The 26,037-nt window shown below is 34.9% G+C and overlaps 1 protein-coding gene across 1 annotated transcript in view; it reads right to left on the bottom strand.

The window, feature by feature from the left end:
• Positions 1–22,186: 22,186 nt before the first annotated feature.
• Positions 22,187–26,037, bottom strand: part of srgap3 (SLIT-ROBO Rho GTPase activating protein 3) — a 108,658-nt gene continuing 104,807 nt past the window's right edge. The window contains 1 exon segment of the mRNA XM_051112515.1: positions 22,187–25,921. Coding sequence (XP_050968472.1) covers positions 25,487–25,921 — 435 coding nt within the window. The 3' untranslated portion in view covers positions 22,187–25,486.

Here is a 26,037-nt window from a genome sequence, read left to right as displayed (position 1 = left end):
CAGACAACAGAAATAATAAAGCTGTTTATTGCCAAATATGGAGAATAAAAATAAGTATAATAATACATTTGTAATAGTGTATTTAAAAATAGGTCTTTAAACTTTCAAAACAAAGGTTTTATAAACTTTAAATGATTATCTCAAGTATGTCTTAAGTGAAATGTCACGTCATTTACCTACGGCTCCAGATTAGTCACAGCGCATTTATGACCAAAGATGGCAGATTTCAAGCAACTAAGTGCATTGAGATGAATGGGAAAGTTAACAGATTGTTTTCTCCATGTATTATGGATTTCTGGCATGAAGTACAAAAAGGGTCAGGTTAGTAATCATAAGAACAAAAACAATAGAAATAAAACTAGCAAATGGTCTAATCATATAAATGTTTCATGCCCTAATGCATGCTGGGAAGAATGTGAATGAGACTTTATTTCTCAGCATTTCTTTAGAGTGTAATAACAAGAATCATATGTGTTTGTGAAAAATTGTTCGGCCTTTACTCTTCTGTAGCTCTTCTTTTATCCATTCAGGAAACAAAGTCATCTCTGGCTTTTGCACATGTTCTTAACCTCTAAGACACAGTCTTTCAAGTATGCAATTGGACGTTAAGTGAGCAATTAAACTATTGCTTAACCTTACCCCCACATTCATTTCAACTAATTGTAGAATAATAGAGTCATTAATCCGGTAGGAACTCATTAGTATTCTTAAAAAGCAATAAAGGTTGTCAGAGATGTATTTGTAAGGAAGAAAACAACAGTGGTATAAGTGGTTTCAACCCAGAATTTCCTTTGTATATTTATACATCAATTACAACTTAAAGGATTAGTTCACTTCCAGAACAAAAATGTACAGATAATGTATTCACTCTCTTGTCATCCATGATGTTTATGTTTCTTTCTTCAGTTGTAAACAAAAGGAAGGAAACACTGAGGAAACATTTCAGGATTTCTCTCCATATAATGGACTTCTATGGTGCCCCCAAGTTTAAACTTCCAAAATGCAGTTTAAACACAGCTTCAAAGGGCTCTAAATGATCCCAGCCGAGGAAGAAGGGTCTTAGCGAAACGATCAGTTATTTTCTACAACAATTTACAATTTATATGCTTTTTTTTTTTTTACCTCAAACACTCATCTTGCCTAGCTCTGCATGGACTCTGTGTATTCCGGTTCATGGCAGTTAGGGTGTGTCGAAAAACTCCCATCTTATTTTCTTCTCCAACTTCAAAATTGTCCGACATCACTGCAGAAGTACTAACCCAGTGCTTACAAAGTGAACATGCAAAGAAGGTCAAACACGCTATACAAAAAAAGGTAAAACAGTGATGTAGGACGATTTTGAAGTGTTTGAAGTTAAAAAGTATATAAATTGTATATATATATATATATATTTTTTTTTTTTTAGAAAATAACCAAACGTTTCACTATATAAGACCCTTCTTCCTAGGCTGGGATCATTTAGAGCCCTTCAAAACTGCATTTAAACTGCATTTTGGAAGTTCAAACTCTGGGGCACCACTGAAGTCCACTATTTGGAGAGAAATCCTGAAATGTTTTCCTCAAAAAACGTAATTTCTTTACGACTGAAGAAAGAAAGACATGAACATCTTGGATGACATGGGGGGTGAGTACATTATCTGTAAATTTTTGTTCTGGAAGTGAACTACTCCTTTAAGTCCAAGACTCAATCCAGTACATACAGCTACCGAAGCACACAGACAGTTATATAATAACTACATTATTCAAACGAAAGCTTTAAATGACTGTATTTAAATATGAAGGCAATTGTATGACACAAGTCTGTTTGATCTCACTGTCACATCATGAACTATACACAGTGCCATCAAACAAATGAACTTCATCATGGGAACGCATTTATTTGAAGGACAAAGGGCAACAGGAAATGTTTCCTGTCAGTTCTATACTGCCTACATGAAGACGTTTGAGGCCCACTTGTAAAATTCTTAAATGTCAGGTCAATGAGCACATAATACAGCATTTGTCGTAATGTTGCTATTTAACATCTCCAACTGAGAGATCTGCTTAATACGACAAACCATTAGGTGAGTCATCCAATCGCATTACCAACTGTTCCAAGTTTCCTCCACAGATTGAAGGCTATATAGCAGGCTAAATGCGAATACACTCTTGTCCTCTGGCTCGCTTTCACCCTCTTGTCCATTTCATCCACTCACTAGTTTAAGTGCTACACTACGAGAGCACACGTATATGTTAACATGCGACTTTCAAGTCAAAGATGCACAGAAAAAAATTGAGGATGATATCTATTAAATATCCAAAACATGTCTTGTTTTCCTCATTCAGACTCACTGTGTGCTCTTCCATGCATTTTCATTAGCTGCAAAGGTGTGTAATTTGGCTCCCTGGAGCCGCTTAGGTACAATTTGTAATAGCTAAGATCCAATGTCCTCTGGTACTTCTTTGTAAACATGGGCAGCATTACTAATGTGGCTGGCAAAAATTCTTGGCCTGCAACAGAATTTTAGGGCTGAAGAGAACATATTCAGTTGTTTTTCACGATTCAAAAATTCAGATTTGCATTATGAATAAAAATTAATATTTATATCTGTGCCTTTGTGTTCTTAAAATGCCAGAAAACCTTGTACCACCTTCACAAAAACCAACTCGAATAAGAATAAAAATAAATAGTGAACACAAATATTGGCAGAAATAATATATTTCTTATTTGAGCTACACTGAATTATTTTTATTAATATTTATTAGTACTGAATAACATATTTTTCCCTCAAATTAGCCACAGCGTACTTTCAGACTGCCTTCTCCACAAAGAAGGAATAAGTGATATAATTTTATTTTGTAATGTTAAAGGGATAGTTCCCCCTAAAATGAAAATTCTGCCATTAATTACTCACCTTCATGTCGTTTCAAACCCGTAAGACCTTCGTTCATCTTTAGAACACAAATGAATATATTTTTGATGAAATCCGAGAGTTTTCTGATCCTGCCTTGACAGTAACGCAACTGACACGTTCAAGGCCCAGAAAGGTAGTAAGGACATCGGCAAAATAGTCCATGTGACATCAGTGGTTCAACCTTAATTTTATGAAGCTATGAGAATACTACTTGTGCGCAAAGAAAACAAAAATAACGACTTTTTTTCTACAATTTCTTCTCTTCTGTGTCAGTCTTTAATTTGCGTTCACAAGCAGTGTTGGGGGTAGCAAGTTACATAATCAGATTACTTTTTTCAAGTAACTAGTAAAGTAATGCATTACTTTTTAATTTACAAGAAAATATCTGAGTTCCTTTTTCAAATAAGTAACGGCAGATACTTTTTTCCCCATTTATTGATTGAAAGCTCTCCTGTCCCCATGTTGAGAGAAATCGGGAGTAAGATGTCACTTTATTTCTACACTCTTAAAAATAAAGATGCTTTAAAAGGTTTTTCACAGCGATGCCATAGAAGAACCATTTTTGGTTTCACAAAGAATGATTTAGTCAAAGGTTCTTTAAAGAACCATCTCTTTCTTACCTTTGTATAATCTGAAGAACCTTTTTTTCCACCACAAAGAACCTTTTGTGAAACAGAAAGTTTCTTCAGATGTTAAAGGTTCTTTATGGAACCATTTAAACAAAAAAGGTTCTTCTATGGCATCTTAAAGCACCTTAATTTTAGAGTGTAGAATTTTAATTTTAGAGTGTAGAATAAATATGAGCATGCATTAATTTATCTGACTCAAAAAAAAAAAAAAAACAGATTCAGTATTCCTCTAAATTACGCAAACCTGCATAATTAAATATGTTAAATAATACAAATATCCTTTATGCATTTAATCCCATTTTATTAATCTGTCTTTGCTGCTGACCTTTGATGATCCAATTCAACCATACTAATAAGCAAAAATTACTCATGATAAACTAACATTTGTTTTTGTTTTTTCTTTCTTTTTTTTATTGCTGAAGAGTGTTCTGTGGTCTACTGTACAGGCGTGAATTTACTTTTCTTTAGAAGCCTGAGGCTTTTGGAGTGAAAGGGCTTTTACATTTGCCAAAAACAGAACTTTTTTAATTAAAAACAAACAAGCAAGCCCTGCCCAGATTTAAAAAGTAACACAAAAGTAATGTAACGCATTGCTTTCCATAAAAAGTAACTAAGTAATGTAATTAGTTACTTTTTTAGGGAGTAACTCAATATTGTAATGCATTACTTTTAAAAGTAACTTTCCCCAACAATGTTCACAAGAGTATCACGTGTGCACACAACAAAATATTTTTTACAAAACATTTTCCACAAGTTGATATGATTCTTTAGGGTCTTAATGAAAAGTCTCTAATATAGTTTGATTAAAAATTCTCAATGGTTTTGTAAAACAACACCCTTTTTACCTTGTCAAAATGAGCTCTGCAAAAATCATCTCATTCTAAGGGGTTGTTCCTTTAAATGCAAATGAGCTCTGCTCACCCCGCCCCTCTCTTCTCTCTGTGGAAAGACGATCTTGTTTACTTTAGCCGCATTTTAGCCACGTTTAGCAGCTAAACTTCCTAACTACCACGTTATAAGGAAAGGCAATTGCAAAGATTCATTAAAAAACGGTTATACTCACTTCTGCTGTAAGTGAAGCTGGATCATAAATGATTTGAGCGAACATAGACGGATATATGTAGATCGGGAGGCGCATTCCCTTCACAAACAAACGTAATCTACTGCATCTTCAGTGGCTCAGATGTTGGGAGTAAATGACGACCACTATGTTCATTATTACATCCAGCAACACAACACCTCAGTCGCTCAATCTGAGATATTCTTGTCTAACTTACTTCCGTGCTTCGGCATCGAAACAAGGAAAGTTACTGGACTGTGACAGCTGGTCTGAGGTAAGAGCTCGTGTCAATCAACTATCGTGGGAGCGGCCTCTGTCGGTGTGACTGTACACTGACAGGCATCTGAGAACGGCTTGATTTGAAAAATGGGATATTATTTTTACAGATTATTAAAAATGGATAAAAATGGATTTTTATCATTATAGGGTAGATTTGTACATACACTGCCAACACACATTAATGTTCAAACAACATGAAAAAGTGAACTTATAGCATCCATTGACCCCTTTAAGAATCATGATATTTATGTTAAGAAATTGGATATTTAATAAGAAAAAATACAGGAAGGGACTTTATTATATCAATCAACATTGACTGGGTTGCTTCATCTACCTCCATACATTCTGTCATGTTTTTTAGAGCTGATTCTCACCTTCAATCAAAAAAAAAGGGAAACCCTTCCTTCTGAAGCTCAATACTCGTCAACTTTTCCAAAGCCCGATTCCTGTTTACTGCTGTGCATTGCTCTCTGTCACCCCTCAACTCCTTTAGTCAGAGCCTAGCATTTAAGAACAGATTACCGCTGGATTATGGGTATGGTCCAAAGTGCTCTCTCTGCTCCCAGAGCACGTCCCTATAGCCCCTGATGCCCACTCAGAAAGTGCAGAGAGCCTTTTCTCAGACAGCTGGGCTACGGGTGACTGTGTTCTCCCCTGGAGAGAAATTTTCAGAATTAAAGGCTTGCTGTCTTCAGACTTCACCAGCAAAGAGAGACTGTTTGTGACAAGTAAACTCAATGGCCCTTTCAGAACGGAATGGTTTTAAAAAACAAATTCTTTCTGGAACCAGTTTTGCAGACGGGGAATGTTTGGTATCACCTGCAATGAAACTTTGCTCATGATAGACATAAGTACATAGTTCTGGAAGGGTGCAAAGTACAGACATAGTGTTTCCTTTTACGGGCTAAAACACACTGCAATTAAACCCCTCAGCAGGCACTTATAATGCTGCCAAGACCAGTAATGTGCTAATTTGCCTCTCGGGTTTACATTGACATTTACCACAGTTCAGGGGTATAAAAAGGACAGAAAAATGGTTAAGTACTGTGTCATAAATGTATTTAAACGTCAAAGTATCTAGGCAACAACATATTTGAGTGAAAGTATATTTTTCCCTACATTTGATTGTACTCAGATATTAAAGTTTTTTCTCCCCTAGTTATGAATACACTGTTAGATGGAAGATTTTCACATAACTTTGATGCAAGATCCTCAGTGTAAAAAAAATAAATAAACTTGCATCTGTAAGGTAGCAACATTTTAGGTTTTACAGACTCAACTTAAATTTACATTTAAATACTGTAATTTCATTAACTGACATAATATTAATATAACATTTCATAATAAATTCAGACAAGCTCAGTACTGACTCATTTTTCGTCAATTTATTTTAATGAAATGGAATGTGCACAAAAGATTGTGGGTGATACATTATGCATCCTTCAAATTCAGCTGTATGATGCGAAACGAAGGCTGCCTTTCAAGGATCCTTCCGATTAAGATGGCCTTCAGCAACACTTGATGACGCGGCAGCCAAGATACTTTACTTACAGCCTTTGTAGGATGCAGCCTTCTATGTAAGAAGGACCCTATGTGTCATATCCACTTTTTTCTTTAACATGGAAGTAAGCTTATGGGTGAGACTTTTGGCTTATTACCCGCTATAGGGAAATAACAAGGAAAACAACAACATGCAGTCAACGGTAAAACTGTTTGCACTACAAACCAGTGTATTAATAACTAAGATAATACATTAAAATGATCTCGTAATTATATGGTAAGACACACTAATTTGCAATATCAAATAGCAAAACGAGCTGTTTTGTACAGCTAGAAATAGCTGGACGTGGGTGAGACCGGAAGCTAGACCCATAAAATTTACAAATGTCCGTCCCCACTCTTACGGAAGGAAAAAGATGGATAGAGGGTTTGGACTTACGTCACGGTTTGGACAGTTACATAGCCATATTGGAATTACTCAGATGTAAACAACAGCATGGATTGCATGGTTAATGTACTACTGAATACATTGTTTTACGAATTTATGCTGTCTAAATCACGGAAAAAATGTGTTGAAGCTGCTAAATCATATAGAGAAGGACTTAGTAAGCAGGAAAGGGCACAATATTTTGACAAACCGAAGTTAAAGATATGTATGAGCAGTGTTAATTAAGATATTAGCCTAATATTTCACCTACCTGACCAACCAATTAGTACAACCCAAAACATTATAATAATTGCCCATTTTCAGCAGCAATAATCAGCAAAGTTTTCAAGCTCCGTTCAGTTTAGTGGCATTGTTTACATTCAATGCTGCAAATTTGGCCGAATGATGACTTGTCCTGAAAACACTCTAACCTTATTGTCTTATGTGTGCTATTCATTATTTAAATATCACGATTTTCGTCAATACCGGTATAACGCGTCACCCAAATCGTTTGCTATAAGTTTATATTTTATGTACAATTTTAATAATTGCTTTTTAGTACACACACATGCATTATATGTCATAAATACATGTTGGCTTTGTGGGAATTAAGTTGTGATGACCAGCAAAATATGAAGAGTATGTTTACAAAAACTGATAAACGGCACTTTCAAAAAAAAAAAAAAATGAACTGAGTGGCGTGCATTATTCTCCACACATAGCACGATCTGAACCTTAAACAAGGGTCAAAAAATCTGAAATTGTCCACTTTCAATGCATCAAGAGTTCACGTTTTACTGTAGAAGCCGACACATGCCCTTTGAAAAGACACGCTAACTGAGAGGAGTTTCATCAAAGCTGATAACTCTGAAACTTGAAATGTGGAGTTATCTGCTTTTGCCAGAAAATGACTTTTGGAGATATTTGCTTTTCCTATAAAACAAACTTTTATTATATTAAAAAAAACATCAGTTTACTTTATTCAGTTAACTTTAATTTTGTAAGTTACCTGTATTTGTTTAAGGTATTATTACTTAATCAAATCAACCCAACTGCAGTTTGATTGACATTACTTGGAATGCACAATAAAAAAACATGATTTCTGAAAATAAATAAAAATGGAGTTCTCTGTTTTTGCAGAGAAGTATGTAATGATGGAGCATTTAACACCCCTGCTGCTGTTTTTAGCATACATTTTCTTACCAGAGTGACTACCACAATTCATTTTCAAGTATGGACAAACAAGGTCTTTCAAAAAGCTATCCAGTAACATAGTCTTAGCTGTCTGAAATCAAGCCACCGCTCAAAGTAGCTGATCATCATTGATATAAACTCTCCCTGGAATCTACTACCTTCATTTGGTGTATGTGAGATCTGTCTCTAGATTTGGGCTCTGTAATGAGGTGCTGTATTGATCTGTTGAGTGCACGTGGAATACAGCGCAGTGAGCCATCTGCCAAACTGCACTAATTCAGACTGATTGCACCAGCATTACCACAATGCACAAGCAAGCATATATGAGCTGTTTCCATGGTAACAGCATTGTTACAGCATCTCAACTTCCTGTAGGTTATTGTATGGGAAACAACAGGTTGGTAAGAACTAACATTATTAGTTAATATTTCACCCAAGAAAAAAAAATTAGGTCATCAGTTACTCACCATCATGTTGTTCTAAATCTGTATCATTTTCTTTGAACTGTGGAAATAAAAAGGACATTTAGTTCAGTTTACACGTTAACACTTTTTAGTAACATATAAATAATATTTATAATGCAACTAAACTTACTGTAACTGTACTGCAGAAGTGACGTTTTATAAAAGCTTTATGGAAGGTCTGTGAGAACAATGGGACATTTTAAAATCCATTTTCTATGCATTTTGATTCACTTGAAATTTCAATGTATGAAAAAAAACAACCATTCCCGATTTGCCTCAGTAAGGATGAACAAGAGAGGCAATAATCAACGGCTCTCCAGAGAGCAGACAGTGGAAACGCTAAACCAAGAGACTTCGTTCCATTACGTGATTATAGTCTCTTGGAAAAAAATAAGTCATGATCACATGTAACTCTCGCCGAGTTATTTAGCGAAGAGTTGGACTGATGAATAATAATAAATCAATTTACAACTCAACTCACACTGTATCTTACACTGATCTTAGTTCACATGCATACAGTGACAATCCATCCATCATTTCTGTTATCTCAGCTTCGCTTTCGCCAGCAATAACACATTTACAACTTTTTGCATGCTATTTTTGATGCCCTGCCAATAAACTTTCAGAGCGGTTTGTTTTGTCTCGACTCAAACAAGTTATTAGGTAACGTATATTTTCACCTTGCAGTACAGTATATCACCAGGTGGCCTACACGATCGATCAGTGTGTCAATACAGAATTAATGTTCAATTTTTGTCTAAATTCCTTCTGCATTCCACATTTCTCCCACATTCCAATTCTTGTCCTTTCCTCACACTGTTTCTTGCCCTTCTCTGAACTTGGAATCTAAAGATGTAGCCAGATCCCATAGACATGACAAAGGTGTCTACAGACAAAGATGAAGAGATTTCTAAATCAACGTTTTTTTCTGGAACAGGTTGTCTTCTAAAGGCCCTGGCTTATATAAAGCAGCTCCCATTAGAAGACAATGGTTCAGAATGTATTCTGTCTTTTTTTAGGGGGTACAAAGTCATCCAGTAAAACATGTGATATTCATAAAATATTCTATACACTCCTACTGATCACACATTCTTTAACCACTGATTGCAGGAAATATGCTATTCATTATCATACTGGAACTAAAAGAGTTTATACCTGACTGGTAATTAGGCATCTGGAAAAATTATAGACACAGGCTCTCTTTCTCCAAAACAAACAAGCTACACTGTCCACCACGTACAGCTATAATTTAACATTGAGTTGGATTTCATGTTTTTTGCTTTTTTTTCTCTCCATATTATTGAGCAAACGGATTTTATAATTATAGTAAATTATGCAATTCTGATGGCAATTTTCCTCAAGGGTTTTCCATTAGCACAGTAACTGCCAGTAGTTCATTTGCCCCAATAAAGTAAAAATGAGAGAAGAGAGTGGAAGAAATTATCATAACATTTCCTGTGCTGTCATAAACACTAACAATTAATTTTAATTAAGGTGAATGTGCTCATTTGCTTGCTTAACATTGTGGAGAAAAAGCCAAATTAGAGAAACTTACACAACATCCTCTTTCATCATTATATGTAGGCCTATGTAATTCTTCTCTCTGTAGCAGTTGTACACAGATAAACAATGTGGATTTAAACCAGGCCATTTTATCATAGCTGATGGATTATTGATGGAATAATAGCAGTAAATAATTCTAGTTAATCTACATTGAACCCAAACCCCAAAGTGTAGCTAAAAATTGCTTAAATCAAGATTCATTCAAAGTCATTAGCTCCTTTCACACATACAGTCTTTACTGGTAAATTAACATTAAGACATTGTGTGTGAACAGGACCTTTTAAAAAAAATATTTACTGATAATGTGCTCAGGATGAGCACGTACAAAGACAGAACGTGCTGACCAAAGAAGTCTGCCATGGGCCAGTCATAGCGTTCTTACGGAGGTGACGTGATTACTCTGAGCCGTTTACCGTAAGCTCCGCTGCTTTGTATTAGTTTTTCTACGTAAATATGAGCAGCTTTTTCAACGCTCAGACTCACAGACTCAGGCTGGGGCGCGCAGTTTGTTTACCATTATGGCGTCTTCTGTTTATAAGAGCAAAAATGCGTTCTGTTTGATCCCCTTATGCCAGTTCTGTGTGATCAACCTATTCCCGTCACTCAGATTCCAAAATGTTGTAAAATAGGACAGTCTACTCATGCAAGCGAATGAAGACAACATCGCAGCTTTTAAAGATCATTTTCAATAACTGATATCACAGAATTTATTGGCATTTTGGTAAGCCTTTCCTTGGGTATTTACCGGTAAAGTCATTCTGGTAATTTTACAGAAATTCACCAGGATTTCTGTGTGAAAAGGGCTATTGAGAAGAATGTGCTGTTTGTGTGCCTTAATCTGTAAGCTTACATTAACCACAATTCCTTTTAAAAAACAATAGCCCCTTTCACACAAACAGTCTTTACTGGTAAATTACCGCTAAGAGATCATGTGTGAACAGGACCTTTTCATTCAATGGAAAAAAACAGTAAGGGAAGTTGTAACATTACCAGTAAATTGCTGGAAGGATGCTGTGTGTGAACGCAGAATAAAGATTTAGTGTTGCCAACTTCTTTCAGTGGAAAGTAGCTAAAGCCAGTTTAAAAAGTCGTTAGACTGTGCACTCCTAATACTTATGAATTGTACAAAGTGCAACGTTCAGTATGGGGATTAAGCCCCACCTTCTAAATGAAAGAGCCAATCGTTGATTAGTAAAGCCATCGCGTCACTGCAGCTGCCGTTAGAAGCTCCGCTTTCTATCCACAAGTTTCCGGGGGGCGCTACTGTAAAAAAGAACGTGGGTACAACTTCCGGCGAGGTGGCAGACGTAGTACACCAGTGGTATTTTGTGTGCTAATTAGTGAAGAGGCTAAGTGTTTTTTAGACCATTGTTTACTTTGTAAAGATGCACACCTTTATGAGAGATGTCATTACATTCTTATGGACAACATATGCTTTTCAAATTTGTGTTATTAGCAAGTTTGGATCGCTAAATCTTGTATGACTGTCAACTAGTCAAATGACATTTGAACCGAGACTTCAGAGCTTATGTTAAAGGGCATGCCAGATGAAGCCTCGATTCGAGACTTGTTAACGTAGAAATTCCTTTCATAGAAGCCTCACTTTCTGTCCAGTCATGTGCGCGATTCACTTTGCGTGTACATTTTCGACCCCCAGATCTTACTTTGCAAGTACATTTTCATTGGGACCCATTTAATAATTACATTTTTAAATACCCAGTCATACAAGTAATATGAAGAATACAAATTATTTCAGGAAAATTGAATATATATGCCATATGCAATTAATATATGTGTACATTATTCTTCTATTACATCATATTGATTTTCGTAATGGCATTACAGTCATAAAATCAACAAACAAACACACACACGGTTAGGCTTTTATTTGTGCATATAACATGGATCGATCTATGCAAATTGCGGTGAATGCGTCTTCCTGTTTTATTTTTTACTAACCACCAGATCGCGCTGTTTTCGACACTCTCGAAACTTTGAATCTTTTCCCGAAACAGTCTTTTCCCGAGGAAAGTCTCGGTGCTTCACGAGGCTTCATCTGCCCGTCACTCCTGTCAACTGTTGAATGAATGAGTGTCACGTCCCGGAACCGGAAGATGCTCCCACTTTTGACGCAAGGCCTCATGGGGCGTAGGAAACTTGTGGATAGAAACGGGCAGCGTTCGCAAACTCGCACCCATGACTGCGCATGCGCATTGGCCACTCTAGCCTTGGAAAAAAAAGCCTTTTTTAATGCTATTTAAGCATAAGAAACAACAATTATGAGGCATTTGTTGTCAGATATCATTGGTGATTTCAAATATAAAATTTAAACATAAGCTCGGTGAACTGTTTTGGAGAGTTTTATGTTTCCCCATTTAAATAGGTAGGAGCTGCACTTGCATGCCCGAGAGGCGTTTCAAAGATGTCCGCCGAGTGAAATCACTTGCCTTAAAGGAACACTCAACATTTCGCAACTTTTCATTTTCCGTCAGTCTTAGTACACGATGTAACTACAGAAAAGTCAAGTTTTAAATAGGAAAAATATCGAAACTCTTTGGTCATTTTTGAGCGAGATGCTAACAGTCTAATCAGATTCAATGATCTATGCTAAGCTATGCTAAAAGTGCTACCGCCAGACCCGGAGATCACCTGAATGGATTCAAATCCATACAGTGTTCCTTTAAAGGGACTTTGGAAATATTGACTGAAATGCAGCCCTTTAAGACTACATAACCAGCTCTCCCTTCCAAGATGTTAATATGTGCAAAAATCTTGATTTATAAATGAGCCATTTGTAAATTTTATGGGTGTGGCTTCCGGTCTCATACACGTCAAGCTATTTTTAACTCTACAAAACAGCTCATTTTGCTGCTTGATATTGCAAATTGGTGTGCCTTACCATATTATTGTGATGTATTATCTTAATTATGAACTTTTTTGTAGTGCAAACAGTTTTACCGTTTACTGCACTTTGTTATTCTTCTCTTTAATTCCCTATAGCAAATATGAAACGGAAGTCTTGCCCATAGTCTTACTTCCACGTTGAGGAAACTGACGGATACCCCTGCATGTTTGCAAACAACAACGGGAGGTGCAGCCATTAAGAGATCATTTCTGGTTAATGATGTCACAGAATTTACCAGTATGTTGAAATGGGTGTCTAAATGGTGCTTTACTGGAAAAAGACGTAATGTCGTTGCCTCTGTAAACAGTGCACTTTTGTATTTACCGGTAAAGTCGTTCTGGTAATTTTATGGCAATTTACTGGTATTACTGTGTGAAAGGGGCTAATGGTGGAGTAGTTACTAATAAAAAAAAAAAACATGCCATTGCAGAAATAAAACAAAACTACATGCAAGAGAGCGCTAAAACAGAGAGAACGCATTTTCCACCCCTATGTAAACATAAGTTAGACCAGGGTGTCAAACTCAGTTCAGTTTTCAGAGTTTAGTTCGAACGCTGCTTCAACACACACATACCATGTAGTTTTCAAATAATTCAATTGTCGAAGCTAAACTCTGCAAGCCTGTGGCCCTCCACGAACTGAGTTTGACACCCCCCTGGCTAGACGGACGTCTTTGGCCGTTCTTGTTTCCATCGTCTGGAGCAAACAGAGCATTCAAAAAAATGCAGTACTCAAGTTAAAACACATTCAGATTTAAATAAATAAATTAATAAAAATGCTTCTAGAGACTTTACCTTTTTTTGTATTCCACTTCCTGCGTCTAGAAGTAAGCCTATGGGTGAGGCTTCCGGTTCATTAGCCACTATAAATAAATAATGAGAAAAATAACAATGTAAATGGTAAAACTGTTTGCACTATAAACCAGTGTGTTCATAATTAAGATAATACATAAAAATAATATTTTAAAGGGGTCATTGGATGCCCATTTTCCACAAGCTTATATGATTATTTAGGGTCTTAATGAGAAGTCTATAACATACTTTGGTTACAATTTCTCAGTGGTAGTGTAAAAAACATCTTTTTACCTTGTCAAAATCAGCCCCGTTCAAAGCGAGCCATTCTATTGCATGTTCCTTTAAATGCTAATGAGCTCTTGGTTGTTCACTTTAGCTGCATTTAGCCGTGATTTGCAAAGATGCATAAAAACCCTTATACTCACTTCTGCTGTAGGTGAAGCTGCATCACGAATGATTCGCGTGAACATAGATGCATTTATGTAGATCGCTGGGTGCATTTCCTTCTAAACCGAAATTAACATTAATCCTCTGCATTGTCAGCAGCTCAGATGTCGGGAGTAAATGATGACTGCTATGATCATTATTACATCCAACAACAGAATACCTCAACTGCTCAATCGGAGACATTCTGGTCTTCCCCTGCACCGGAGTCGAAAGTCAAACTGTTCAGTCAGGGTGGATCTAAGGTAAGACGATCATATCAATCAACTATTATAAGAGCAGCCTTTGTTGGTGTGACATCACACTGACAAGAAGCTGAAAATTGCTTGATTTGAAAAAGAGGATATTTCTTATGAAGATTACAAAAATACCACTAGGTAGATTTTTATCATAATAGGGTGTTTGTGTACACACACTGCCAACACACATTTATGTTCAAACAACATGCAAAAGTGAGTTTTGCATTTGATGACCCCTTTAAGACACACCAGTTTGTAATATCAAGCAGTTATCATGTAGATGTCAACATAAGAAAAAACTAAACAAAACTTCATGTATCCTAGACGTAAAGAAACATTGTTGAATTCAATGCACATTCAGTAAAAAACTCCCATTTATTGTCATGACAACACAAACGTTAAAACTCAGTAGAATGCTGAATTTTATTCAACCATAATAACTATACCATTCTCTCCACAATTCAAACAAACACTCATTTAGCTGCTTTATTCAAATAATGAAAAAAATTAGGGTATGTTCCCTGGCCCACGCCAATTGTTCCACAATCTAAATGCTGCATTGTTTTACAGAGCACGGATCTAGTCAAAATGTTTACAGAAAGCTGCTCTGAATTTCATATTGTAAGAGGGCAGCTGTCATAGCATTATCACCTCTAGAATCTGGGCTGAATCTCTTTGGTTTCATACTAGCCTTTATTGTTGATTCTGAGCAGAGTTAAAGCTGTCAAGTCTGATAGGTGTAACACTCCGTATGTCAGGAGGAGGAGAGGTGGGAATGACTCCTGAAGTTTATCCATCCACTGTTCTCTTACCATTCTATCCTGAGCCAATCTGGTCAACCAGAGAGCGATGCTACCTATTTCATTCTGTTTTGTGTGATTTCTAAACATCGATTGGACCCACACACATACCTGTGTATCAGTACATACTGGACCAGTCAAAAGTTGGAATAATTAAGATTTTTTATTGTTTTTAGTTTATAAAGTTGAAAAAAAAATACAGTAAAAAATAAATATTCTGAATTTAAAAGATTAGTTCTGTGCATATGCTGGTAGGTATGTTTTGATGCTGGGATGCTGGTCCTTAGCTGGTTTAAGCTGGTCATTTGCTGGTTTATGCTGGTCATGTTAAAAAACCAGCAAATGACCAGCTTAAACCAGCATCAAAACATACCTAGCAGCATATGCTGGTATTTTCACCAGGGTGTAAAGCTGATTTTTTTTTTCAGCAGCCATTATTCCAGTGTCACATGATCCTTCAAAATCAAAACTGAAATGTAGAAACAACTTAAACTTGTTTGCTGCCAAACGTATCTCATTAAAATTCAAATTGATTCTTTTTATTCCTTGTTTCGTAAAAGCAATTTAGTTTGGAGCTGATTTGATCATTGTGCAATTAGCGCTGTAGGGATGCATTATAACCTACATAAGGCTGTATTGTAAGACTCTACTATTCCTTACTGGTGCTGTGTGTTGATCTTAAATGTCAGTTTCATGTTGTTTTGAAAGATTCTTGGTGGCTTTGAACATTCATCCACCCAACCAAGGCCCCGCTGTCATAACACTTCATACTTCACAATCACAACAACAAAGAAGAAACGCTTGGAGTGGAAGGTAGCAACATGAGAAGGAAAACCTAAACATATATATCATAGCATATATGTGTTATCTATTCTTAAACACGAGAGGAACATTCCATACTCTTATATCAGCCTTTTTTATGATGTGGTTACTAACCATGCTCACTGGCAACGTTATATGATGTGATAAAGTTACACTACAGCCTATTATTTAATGATCTGTTATGAATGTCTAATAAATTTAATATAAAATGACGTTTTAACAGTGTAAAGTACGCCAAAACGTTTTTATTTTAATAGCTAGCAATAAAATGTGTGACATGTTTTCACAATGTTCTCAAAACACGGGAGAGGGAAGCATGTTGAAATTAAGTAATAAATCAAGTGACTAACATGAGAGAGAGTGATAATATTTTTCATGTTTACGTCTTGTTTATTAAGAGTTCCTCAGGTGTAACAAATGGGAATTTGTTTATCTACACTCCACGCCTGATTGGCTGCCTATATTTTGTAGCTTTATGACAAATGAATAATTGATTGGGGAATATCACGCTATTGCGCTCAGGGAAAATCAAAATGCACTTTGAAAGACATCGGACTTACTGCGCGCCTAATGAGAAAGGAAATGATTTCCTTTTATTGCCTCTTTTTAGACCACCTTCTGTGTCACAATTCAACCAAAATCGTATGTATTTCTATGGCTTCATTATCTTTCGACTGCCAGAGGCCAGCGCCCGTCTTCTCCTGCCATCTAGTGATCATAGGTAGTACTGCAAGTTAGTGTATTTTCCACTGATGCAGCTGTACATTCTAGTAGAGGAATCTTACAAAAACGTCACATTTTACCCCTAAAATTTAAAGGAAAATAATTAATTATACATATAATAAATATCATGTTATGAAAATGATGTCGTCAATTTCTTGCATTCTGTATCATTATGTACTGACAATCAAACATGTGTAAAGTTAAATTAAATAAATAATATAAATAATAATATTTGTTTGTTTGTTTAGTCCAGCAATAACAATGTGTGTTATTGTATTTGTACTGAAATTTAATCCAAATAATGTGAGAGTCAATAACACACAATAATTTGTAACATTATGAACACAAGCAAAATTCAGCTAAATAGAAAAATTACAATTACAAAATTATTCAGATTTTGTGATTTTTTTAATGCCAATTATGCATATATAATTAAACAAATAAAATGCATTCAATATTAATATGCAAATAATAGTATTATCTATAATATAATATATACACTAAATATTATACACACACACATACTAATTTCTCACATTTTGTGATTATTTAAGGATAAGTATGCACATATAATTAAGAAAATCAGTAATAAAAATGTAAAATGCAATGTTAATATAATAATAATATACACTAAATACTATAAATACACACACATACATGCTAATTTCTCACATTTTTTGATTATTTCATGACAATTACGCATATAATTAAGAAAAGCTGGAATAAAAATGTAAAAATCAATATTAAAATGAAAATAATAATAGTATTATCTATAAAAATAATAATAATATACACTAATAATTATAAATACACACACTTACATACTAATTTCTCACATTTTGTAATTTTTTAATGATAGGTACACACACATAATTAAGAAAAGCTGAAATAAAAATGCAAAATTCAATATTAATTTATTAATAATGAAAACAACAACAGTATTATCTATAATATAATAATAATAATAATAGTAATGGATATACTAAATATAAATAGACATAAATGCTAATTTCTCACATTTTGTGATTAATGACAATTATGCACACATAATTAAGAAAAACGAATAAAGATGCAATATTCATTAATAATGTTCAATAATAATAGTATTATCCATAATATAATAATAAAAATAATAATATAATATAGATTAAATATTATAAAAACATCCATATACATACTAATTTCTCACATTTTGTGATTATTTAATGACAATTACGCATACATAAGAAAAACTGAAATGAAAATGTAAAAATCAATATGAAAAAATAGTATTATAATAATAGTAATAATAATAGTATTATATAATAGTAATAATATATACACTAAATTATATATATAATACACATACACTTTTTAATTAAACTAACAATAATTAGTTGTTGTTGGTTGTGCTTATATTAAATGACATCTTTAATTTTCTTGTATTTTTATAAAATATAAATATATACATATATATATATATATATATATATATATATATATATATATATATATACACACGCACATACACGTATATATACACACAAACATATAAACACACGCCTTTTAATTGAAATATTGATAACAACAATTATTATTATTATTATTATTTATTTTTTTGTTTTTTTTGTAGTCCAGTAATAAAACGTTTTCTTTCTTTTCGTGTGTGTGTGTTTTGTTGATTTTGGGCTGAATTTTACTGACATTAATGTAAGTTTTAAAGCGAGAATTATGCGTAATGTGTAGTATTACATAACAGAAGCTTCAACCAATCCATTTAATCTAAAATGAAAAAGGACAACAACTTAATGTAAGGTCAAAAAAAAAAGTATTTATTTGGACTTTAGAATGGTTCACATCCAAACAGTGGGATGGTGTACGATAACATCACAGGGGGGGTAATCCAACCATTCAAACACTCATTTAAGAACAGCATCACTAGACAAAAAGTGTTTAGAGGAGGAAAAAAACCCAAACGACAGTTTTCACAACCCACTACTACAGACAGACGCCACTTTTGTCCTGTGGAACATTGTGTCCAGAGAAGGAGAAAGCCTATATTTTCTGTTATCTTAGCATACGTACAATAAACACCCACTGTGGCATACGTACAATACACGCCCAATGTAGCATACATTCCCAAAACATACTTCCAGTAACATCACATACAGTCTATTAAGTACAGGGATGCACCAAGTGCCTTAGTAATCGTGCAAGTACCATACAACATCCTATTATCAGACCAACACGGCCTTAAATACTGCAATGCATTAGCTTGGGTAGAAGATTTAACTTAACAGCAAAACTATACGCTTTTCACAGCACAGCCTTGAGTTCACCGGCAGAGGAGAGATCAACAGAGATGAATGACACAACCAGGACTTTATTTTAGCATGTTACCCATGGCAGTTTCTGTAAACTTGATATCATTTTTTATCAAACACAGGCTCGTTACGTTAAGCGCTACTATACAGTATGTACTAGATGAGCTGTACGACATATGTGAGAACGTAATGTCTGGTACTCAAGTATTCATGAAACTCATGACACTCAAAGGCATGATTACAGCATGAGTAAACAGTGTGTGGTTGTGGATTTCGCAACGTACACTGATTTACGTGATCCTTTGGTGCATGGCTGCTAGTGCAAGCTAGAGTTAAAGAATGACACTAAGACGAGATACGCTGTAGAACATACGAGAAACAGCTTCATGTCTGTCAACTGTTTTTAGTTTTTCCTGCCTATTCTGTCAATGAATGATCGATACCAGCACTGACCAACAGAGGGAGGTTGTGAGTAGGGACAGGCCACTTAAGGCCACCAGAGGGCAGTATTTGTCTTAGCCCTTATGTGTAAAGAAAGGTTTATATGGTAAATCCACACTAAACAAGACTTGATGGGTATGGCAAGGGCTCACATAATGTTGATTAGTGGATTCATGAGTAGTCGATGAGGATTTATTATTATTATTATTAACAATAACATTTTTCTTTTTTATTTCTTTATTTTAATTTTAAATTTAATTTAAATTTAGTTTACTTTTAGCCAACTAATTATTTTTGAGTTAAGAAGAACAAGACACCTGTATTTACAATAGAAATTGATATAATTGACTTTTGAGGCCTGGAAATCTCAATTTTATAAAAATTGCAAAAGAATGACCCATTGAATTATGAACTGCAATTTTTTTTTTTACTGCAAATATAATTCATCCCTCATCCATCCATCCAGGTGTAATTATGCAGTGTCCATTTTTCTATAGAATTTTAATTTTAGCCAATAAATTATTTTCAAGCTGAGAATAACCAGAAAAACTCAGACCTACACTATCAGTCAAAAGTTTTTGAATAGTAAATTTTTTTTTTTTTTTTTTTTTTTTAAGTCCCTTTTGCTCACCAAGCCTGCATTTAATTGATTCAAAGTACAGCAAAACAGTAAAATTCAGAAATATTTTTACTATTTAAAATAACTGTTTTCTATATGAATATATTTTAAAATGTAATTTATTCCTGTGATTTCAAAGCTGAATTTTTAGCATCATTACTCCAGTCACATGATCCTTCAGAAATCATTATAATATTCTGATTTCCTGTTAAAAAAAAAACATTCTATTATACATATTATTATTATTATGTTGAAAACAGCTGAGTAGAATTTTTTTCAGGTTTCTTTGATGAATAGAGAGTTAAGAAGAAGAGCATTTATCTGAAATAAAAATCTTTTGTAACATTATAAATGTCTTTATCATAACTTTTGATCAATTTAAAGCATCCTTGGTAAATAAAAGTATTAATTTCTATAATTTCTTTCCTAAATATATATATTGGGGGCAACATATATTGATATTGATATTAATATATATTAATTATAATAATAATTATATGTATATAATAATAATAATAAATGTTTCTTGAACAGCACATCAACATATTAGAATAATTTCTGATGGATCATGTGACACTGAAGACTGGAGTAATGATGCTGAAAATGTAGCTTTGATCACAGGAATAAATTACATTTTAAAATATATTTAAACAGAAAACAGTTATTTTAATTAGTAAAAAGATTTCAAAATTGTACTGTTTTTGCTGTACTTTGGATCAAATAAATGCAGGCTTGGTGAGCAGAAAAGATTTCTTAAAAAAAAAACAAAAAAACAACAACTTACTGTTCAAAAACTTTTGACTGGTAGTGTATATGTTTTCTGTGTATATGTTTTCTATGACCTAAGAAATGCTTTACTGCGAATCACAGAAGAATGACCTAAAACAGTCTGTTCTATACTCTGAATTATGAATTATGCATTGCAATATTCTGCATGTTTTCTTTACCGTAAGTATAATTATGCCCTCATCCATCCAGGTGTAATTATGCAAAAGTGTCATGGCTGAATTCAAATGAACGTCCAGAAATAGAAATGTGGCCTAGTAATCGTAAATAAGTCTTAACATATATGTTAAAATGACGCCTACTGGGAAGTGATACATTAAGAGATGTATTATAAACAAAATTAGAATCACTTCCTGAGATGACTCGAATCCTCGCAGCTACAGACCCGGTTTCAAATCGCTCCCTAGTGGCTACAGGCCAACGTATTTTATTTTAGGACATTGTGCGTTGTATCTAGGGAAAGGCACCACTATCAGTCTTTGAACAGTGTTGCTTGGTAAAGAAAAGCATGTGTAAGTCGGTCTCCCTCACATGCGGACAACAGGCCCATGCTAAACAAGGCTGAGGAATTCAGACAGAAGCTAATTACCAGTCATTGCCAAAAATCATCCGTTAAAAGTAATTCAAGATGGCAGTAACAGTACATGGAGTCTCTAAAAGATTTTTTAATTTTTTATGCTCCAGATGCAAGCGTAAATCAGTATGGCACCAACATAAGGCTAATGCAGACAGATGATGTAACAGCTCAAACATTATATTTCTAGATTAAAAATTGTGCGTAGTAACAGAGGAGGAGAACCATTTTTATGTAATACACACGCTTTCCCATACCGTCATTCTGATTGGATGGCGTGAAGTGGCAAATCCTAAGGCAAACCGCCAAAGTAGAATCGGTGAAGAAGATGAGATTAAAGCTTTGGGCTCAGTGTGTTTAGGTGGATATCTAGGTCAGTCGGGCAAATTTTGTACACGCTGGGTATTCCCTCTTCAAGCACTGCTCAGGGAGGAGGGGTAACGCTGAAGATGAACCCGAGATGATATGACAGATTGGGGGCAGTGGAGTTTCTCTTGTTGGAGCTGGTTTCTCTAGGCTATTGACTATTCAGATGGGGAGGAGGGATCTGAAGATCACTAGAGAGATGTGGATTTACAAACTTCACTTGAAAATCTGCTTAAAATTGCACCATATATATCTAGCATAACAAGACCGTTGAATGAATCTCACAAAAATATGTCCAGATCGTCCCAAAACAGAAGAAAAAAATATTAAAATATATTTTGCGTATGAAAATGAGGCCTATTTTTAGTTTTTTTTTTTTCTATTATTGTATATATATTTTTTGTACTATGATATTATTGTGTAGGCTATTGAATATTTAGATCAAAAGGAGGAATCTGCCCCTAGAGACTGGGTATATTTGACATACACAAGTTTTTGGGTGAATCTCACCAAAAAATGTTCGGATCATCATAAAAACAAAAGAAAAAAAAATATGTAAATATATTTTTTGCATACAAAACCAAAGCCTGTTTTTAGAATTTTCTGTATTATGATATTATTGTCATTTACGGAAGCCCATTTCCGCCACTCAGTAAAGAATAAAAAGGTAATTGTGACATTTTATCTTACAATTCTGACAGAATTGTGATATGAATTTGTAATTGCTTGTTATAAAGTCAGAATTGCGTGATATAAACACCATTGTGAGTTATAAAGTCTATAAAGTCTAAAGTCAGAATTGCAAGATGTAAACTCACATTTGTGAGAAAAAAGTCAGAATTGTGGGGCTTTTATCTTGCAATTCTGACTTTGTGTCGCAATTGCGAGTTTGTATCACGCAATTCTGACAAAAAAATCAGAATTGTGAGTTTATATATTGCAACTCCGACTTTATTTCCTCGCAATTGTGAGTTTATATCACGTAATTCGGAGAAAAAAATAATTTGCATTGTGAGTTTTGTATCTTACTCTGACATTATAACTCAACTGTGAGTTTATCAGGGTTGCCAGGTTTACACAAAACCCGCCTACAAAACCTGCTACTCAAAACTAGCCCAAAAGTAGTGAGGGGGCGTCCCCCTTTAAAAATCGCATTCCGGGGGGGGTAAAATACTTGTGTTTTGGTGGGGTTCCCCTGGTAAAATAATCATTCCAGGTGATAAATATTTCATTTTTGGTGTTGCTTCAACCCGCGGACATGAAAAACAACCCGCGACAAACATTGTTAAAGTAGCCCAATTCTGCGGGAAGACTTGGCAACACCGGAGTATATATAGCTTTTGAAAAAAAAAGTTTTTATCTCCTAATTCTAACTTTATTTCTTGCAACTGGGGGTTTATATCATGCAACTCTGAGAAAAAAGTCAATTGTGAGTTTTTATATTGCAATACTGAGAAAAAAATCAAAATTATGAGTTTATATCTTGCAATACTGAGAAAAAAATCAAAATTATGAGTTTATATCTTGCAATACTGAGAAAAAAATCAAAATTGTGAGTTTACAGTTCTGACATAATTTACAATTGCGAATTTATATTGCTCGATTCTGAGAGAAAAGTCAGAATTGTGAGTTTATATCGCAATTCTGAGAAAAAAAAGTCAGAATTCAGTTTACATCTTGCAACTCTGACATTATAACTCTCAATTGCACGTTTGTATTGCTTTTGAGAAAAAAGTCAGTTTTTATCTCGCAATTCTATTTCTTGCAATTGGGAGTTTACATCATGCAATTCTGATTAAAAAAATCTAAATTGTGAGTTTATATCACGCTATTCTGAGAAAAAAAAAGTCCGAATCAAATTTATATCTCAATTCTATCATTATAACTCGCAATTGTTTATATAGCTTAATTCTGAGAAAAAAAGTCAGAATTGCGAGTTTTTATGCGAGTTTATATCATGCAATTCTGAGAAAAAAAAAGTCAGAATTGAGTTTACATCTCAGTTCTATCATTATAACTTGCCATTGCGAGTATATATAGCTCAATTCTGAGAAAAACGTCAGAATTGTGAGTTTTTAACTCGGAATTCTGACTTTATTTCTCGCAATTATGAGTTTATGTCTCGCAATTCTGACATTGTAACTCACAATTGAGAGTTTATGTCACACAATTCTATCATTAAACTTGCCATTGCGAGTTTATATCTCCCAATTCTGAGATAAACGTCAGAATTGTGAATTTTTATATCTCGCAATTCAGATTTTATATCTCCCAATTCTGAAAAAAAAGTCAGAATTGTGAGATAAAAAGTCACAATAACCATTTTTATTTTTTAACTGAGTGCCCGAAACAGGCTTCCATAGTCACATCAATTGATGACTTTTTTTTTTTAACAAATAAGTCCCGGGCATGTTTGGTGCGATTCACCCTTTTACTTTGGTTGCTTGTGTATCATCTGGTTATTTTACTAAGTATTAATATTCATATAATCAGTTGACGGAGTATATATGAGATACATATCCAAAGCAGGGCTATTTGAAATACATAATTGATGGATGCTTTCAATAACATGGAGCTCACTGGAATGCCTTAAAGCCACGTAACTTTGTAAGAATGAAGCATTTAAATGTGTAAATTCGGCATGATGAACTGCTTTTTGCATTGGGAAGCTGATGTGACGCAAAAAACACAAAGAAAAGAGTAGAGCACTCCTCAAACCAATATTAATATTAATGGCTCAGACTATTTGTTTGCTTCTTGGTTGTAAATGTTTTTGATAAAAGCCATTCTCTAGTCTCCCTGCCTCTTCTGTTCTCGGCTGTACAAGATTGACACTTAAAAAAAGAATCTACCCAAAATTTATATACAAGTAAAACTACATTTTACCACAGGTTTCTTACAATTAGTTGGTATATTGGTTTTCTGCATTTCATATATGTATACAGCTTGGCTATGTTGTTACTTAGATGTATATCGCTTATTCTACAAACGAAAGGCATTACAAGTTCAAGTACAGTATATCTCTATTTACAACAGCTCAAAGGTAGCTGGCCGTGTTAGACAGTCTTCGAGTGACCGTTTGCTTATATTATATGTACAGTCCAGTTCTGGAGGGCGGGGCTTATCACTTATTTTAAAACAGTCCTCCAATCAGAGTTTATTCACTCTTGAATAACAGAACTCTTTTGGCCAACCAGTGCAGAGAGAAACAAATGCAAACCACTCGTTTGATCTTGCTCTAAATAAAACTCACATATAAATGTGGTCAAAAATGACAGGTTAATATTAATTCTGAGGTAAAATTAATAATTATAATTATTTTGATGAAATTTACCCTGGAATTGTTTTTTTCCCCCGTGTATTTTAGTATTTTTTGTCACTTTTTTCACAGAGAGGGGAGGAAATGATGGGAAGAACAGAATGGAATGGGGAAATCACCTGAGCCAGACTCAACTCACATAATCCACAACCCCGCTCAACATGTCAAACCACTAGGCCACAGCTCAGACCTATGTGCATTTCTAGAACTCTCAAAGGCTCAAAAAATAAATTCAAAAACTAAATAGCACTCCTGAACTTCCTTCTTGGAATGAGCATCTTGCCCTGGTTAGCCCTCACCAGCGCAGGTAGCTACACCGCACCACGGGCCTGCTGCTCCTGCTACATGGTCCCGGGTTTCTCGCCAGAAGCGGAGGAAGCCGCAGCGTTGCTCGCGTTGTTTGGAAAGATCTTCTCTGTGGGGGTCACGGCAGGGCTTCCCACCCCAGAGGAGCTGGAGCTGCTGGAGCGGTGCTGCGTGGGCGGGGGTCGCACAGGTCTCATAGGCGGGGGTCTGAGCTGGGCTCCGGCCAATCTGGCGGACAGCGCCGGTTTAAAGGTGGTCATCATCTCAGAGGTGGAGCTGCTGCTGCGTCTCAGGGCCGCGTCCGGGTCTCGGATCATGATGGTGTGTAAGGGGCTCGCTGGCTCGGAGCTCACAGGGTTCTTGAGCGGTTCTAACGTATCCAGAACAACGTCGGGAGCTTGTTTGGCCGTGTTTTGCCGTTCCAGTTCACGGAGCTCATGAAGTGCGGTGTTCATTGTCTTCTCGATATCCTGTAACAAAAAAATATTGTTTACTTTTTACACAATTTTTATGTTTCGGTTGTACATTTTTACCTTTGGAAGAAAACATTCTTTAAAAACAAATTAGTGGCAAAATACTGATACAT

Source organism: Labeo rohita, chromosome 6, assembly GCF_022985175.1.
Source record: "Labeo rohita strain BAU-BD-2019 chromosome 6, IGBB_LRoh.1.0, whole genome shotgun sequence".
NCBI lineage: Eukaryota > Metazoa > Chordata > Actinopteri > Cypriniformes > Cyprinidae > Labeo > Labeo rohita.
Note: the sequence above shows the minus strand (reverse complement) of the source record. Positions and strands in the feature narration are given on the sequence as shown.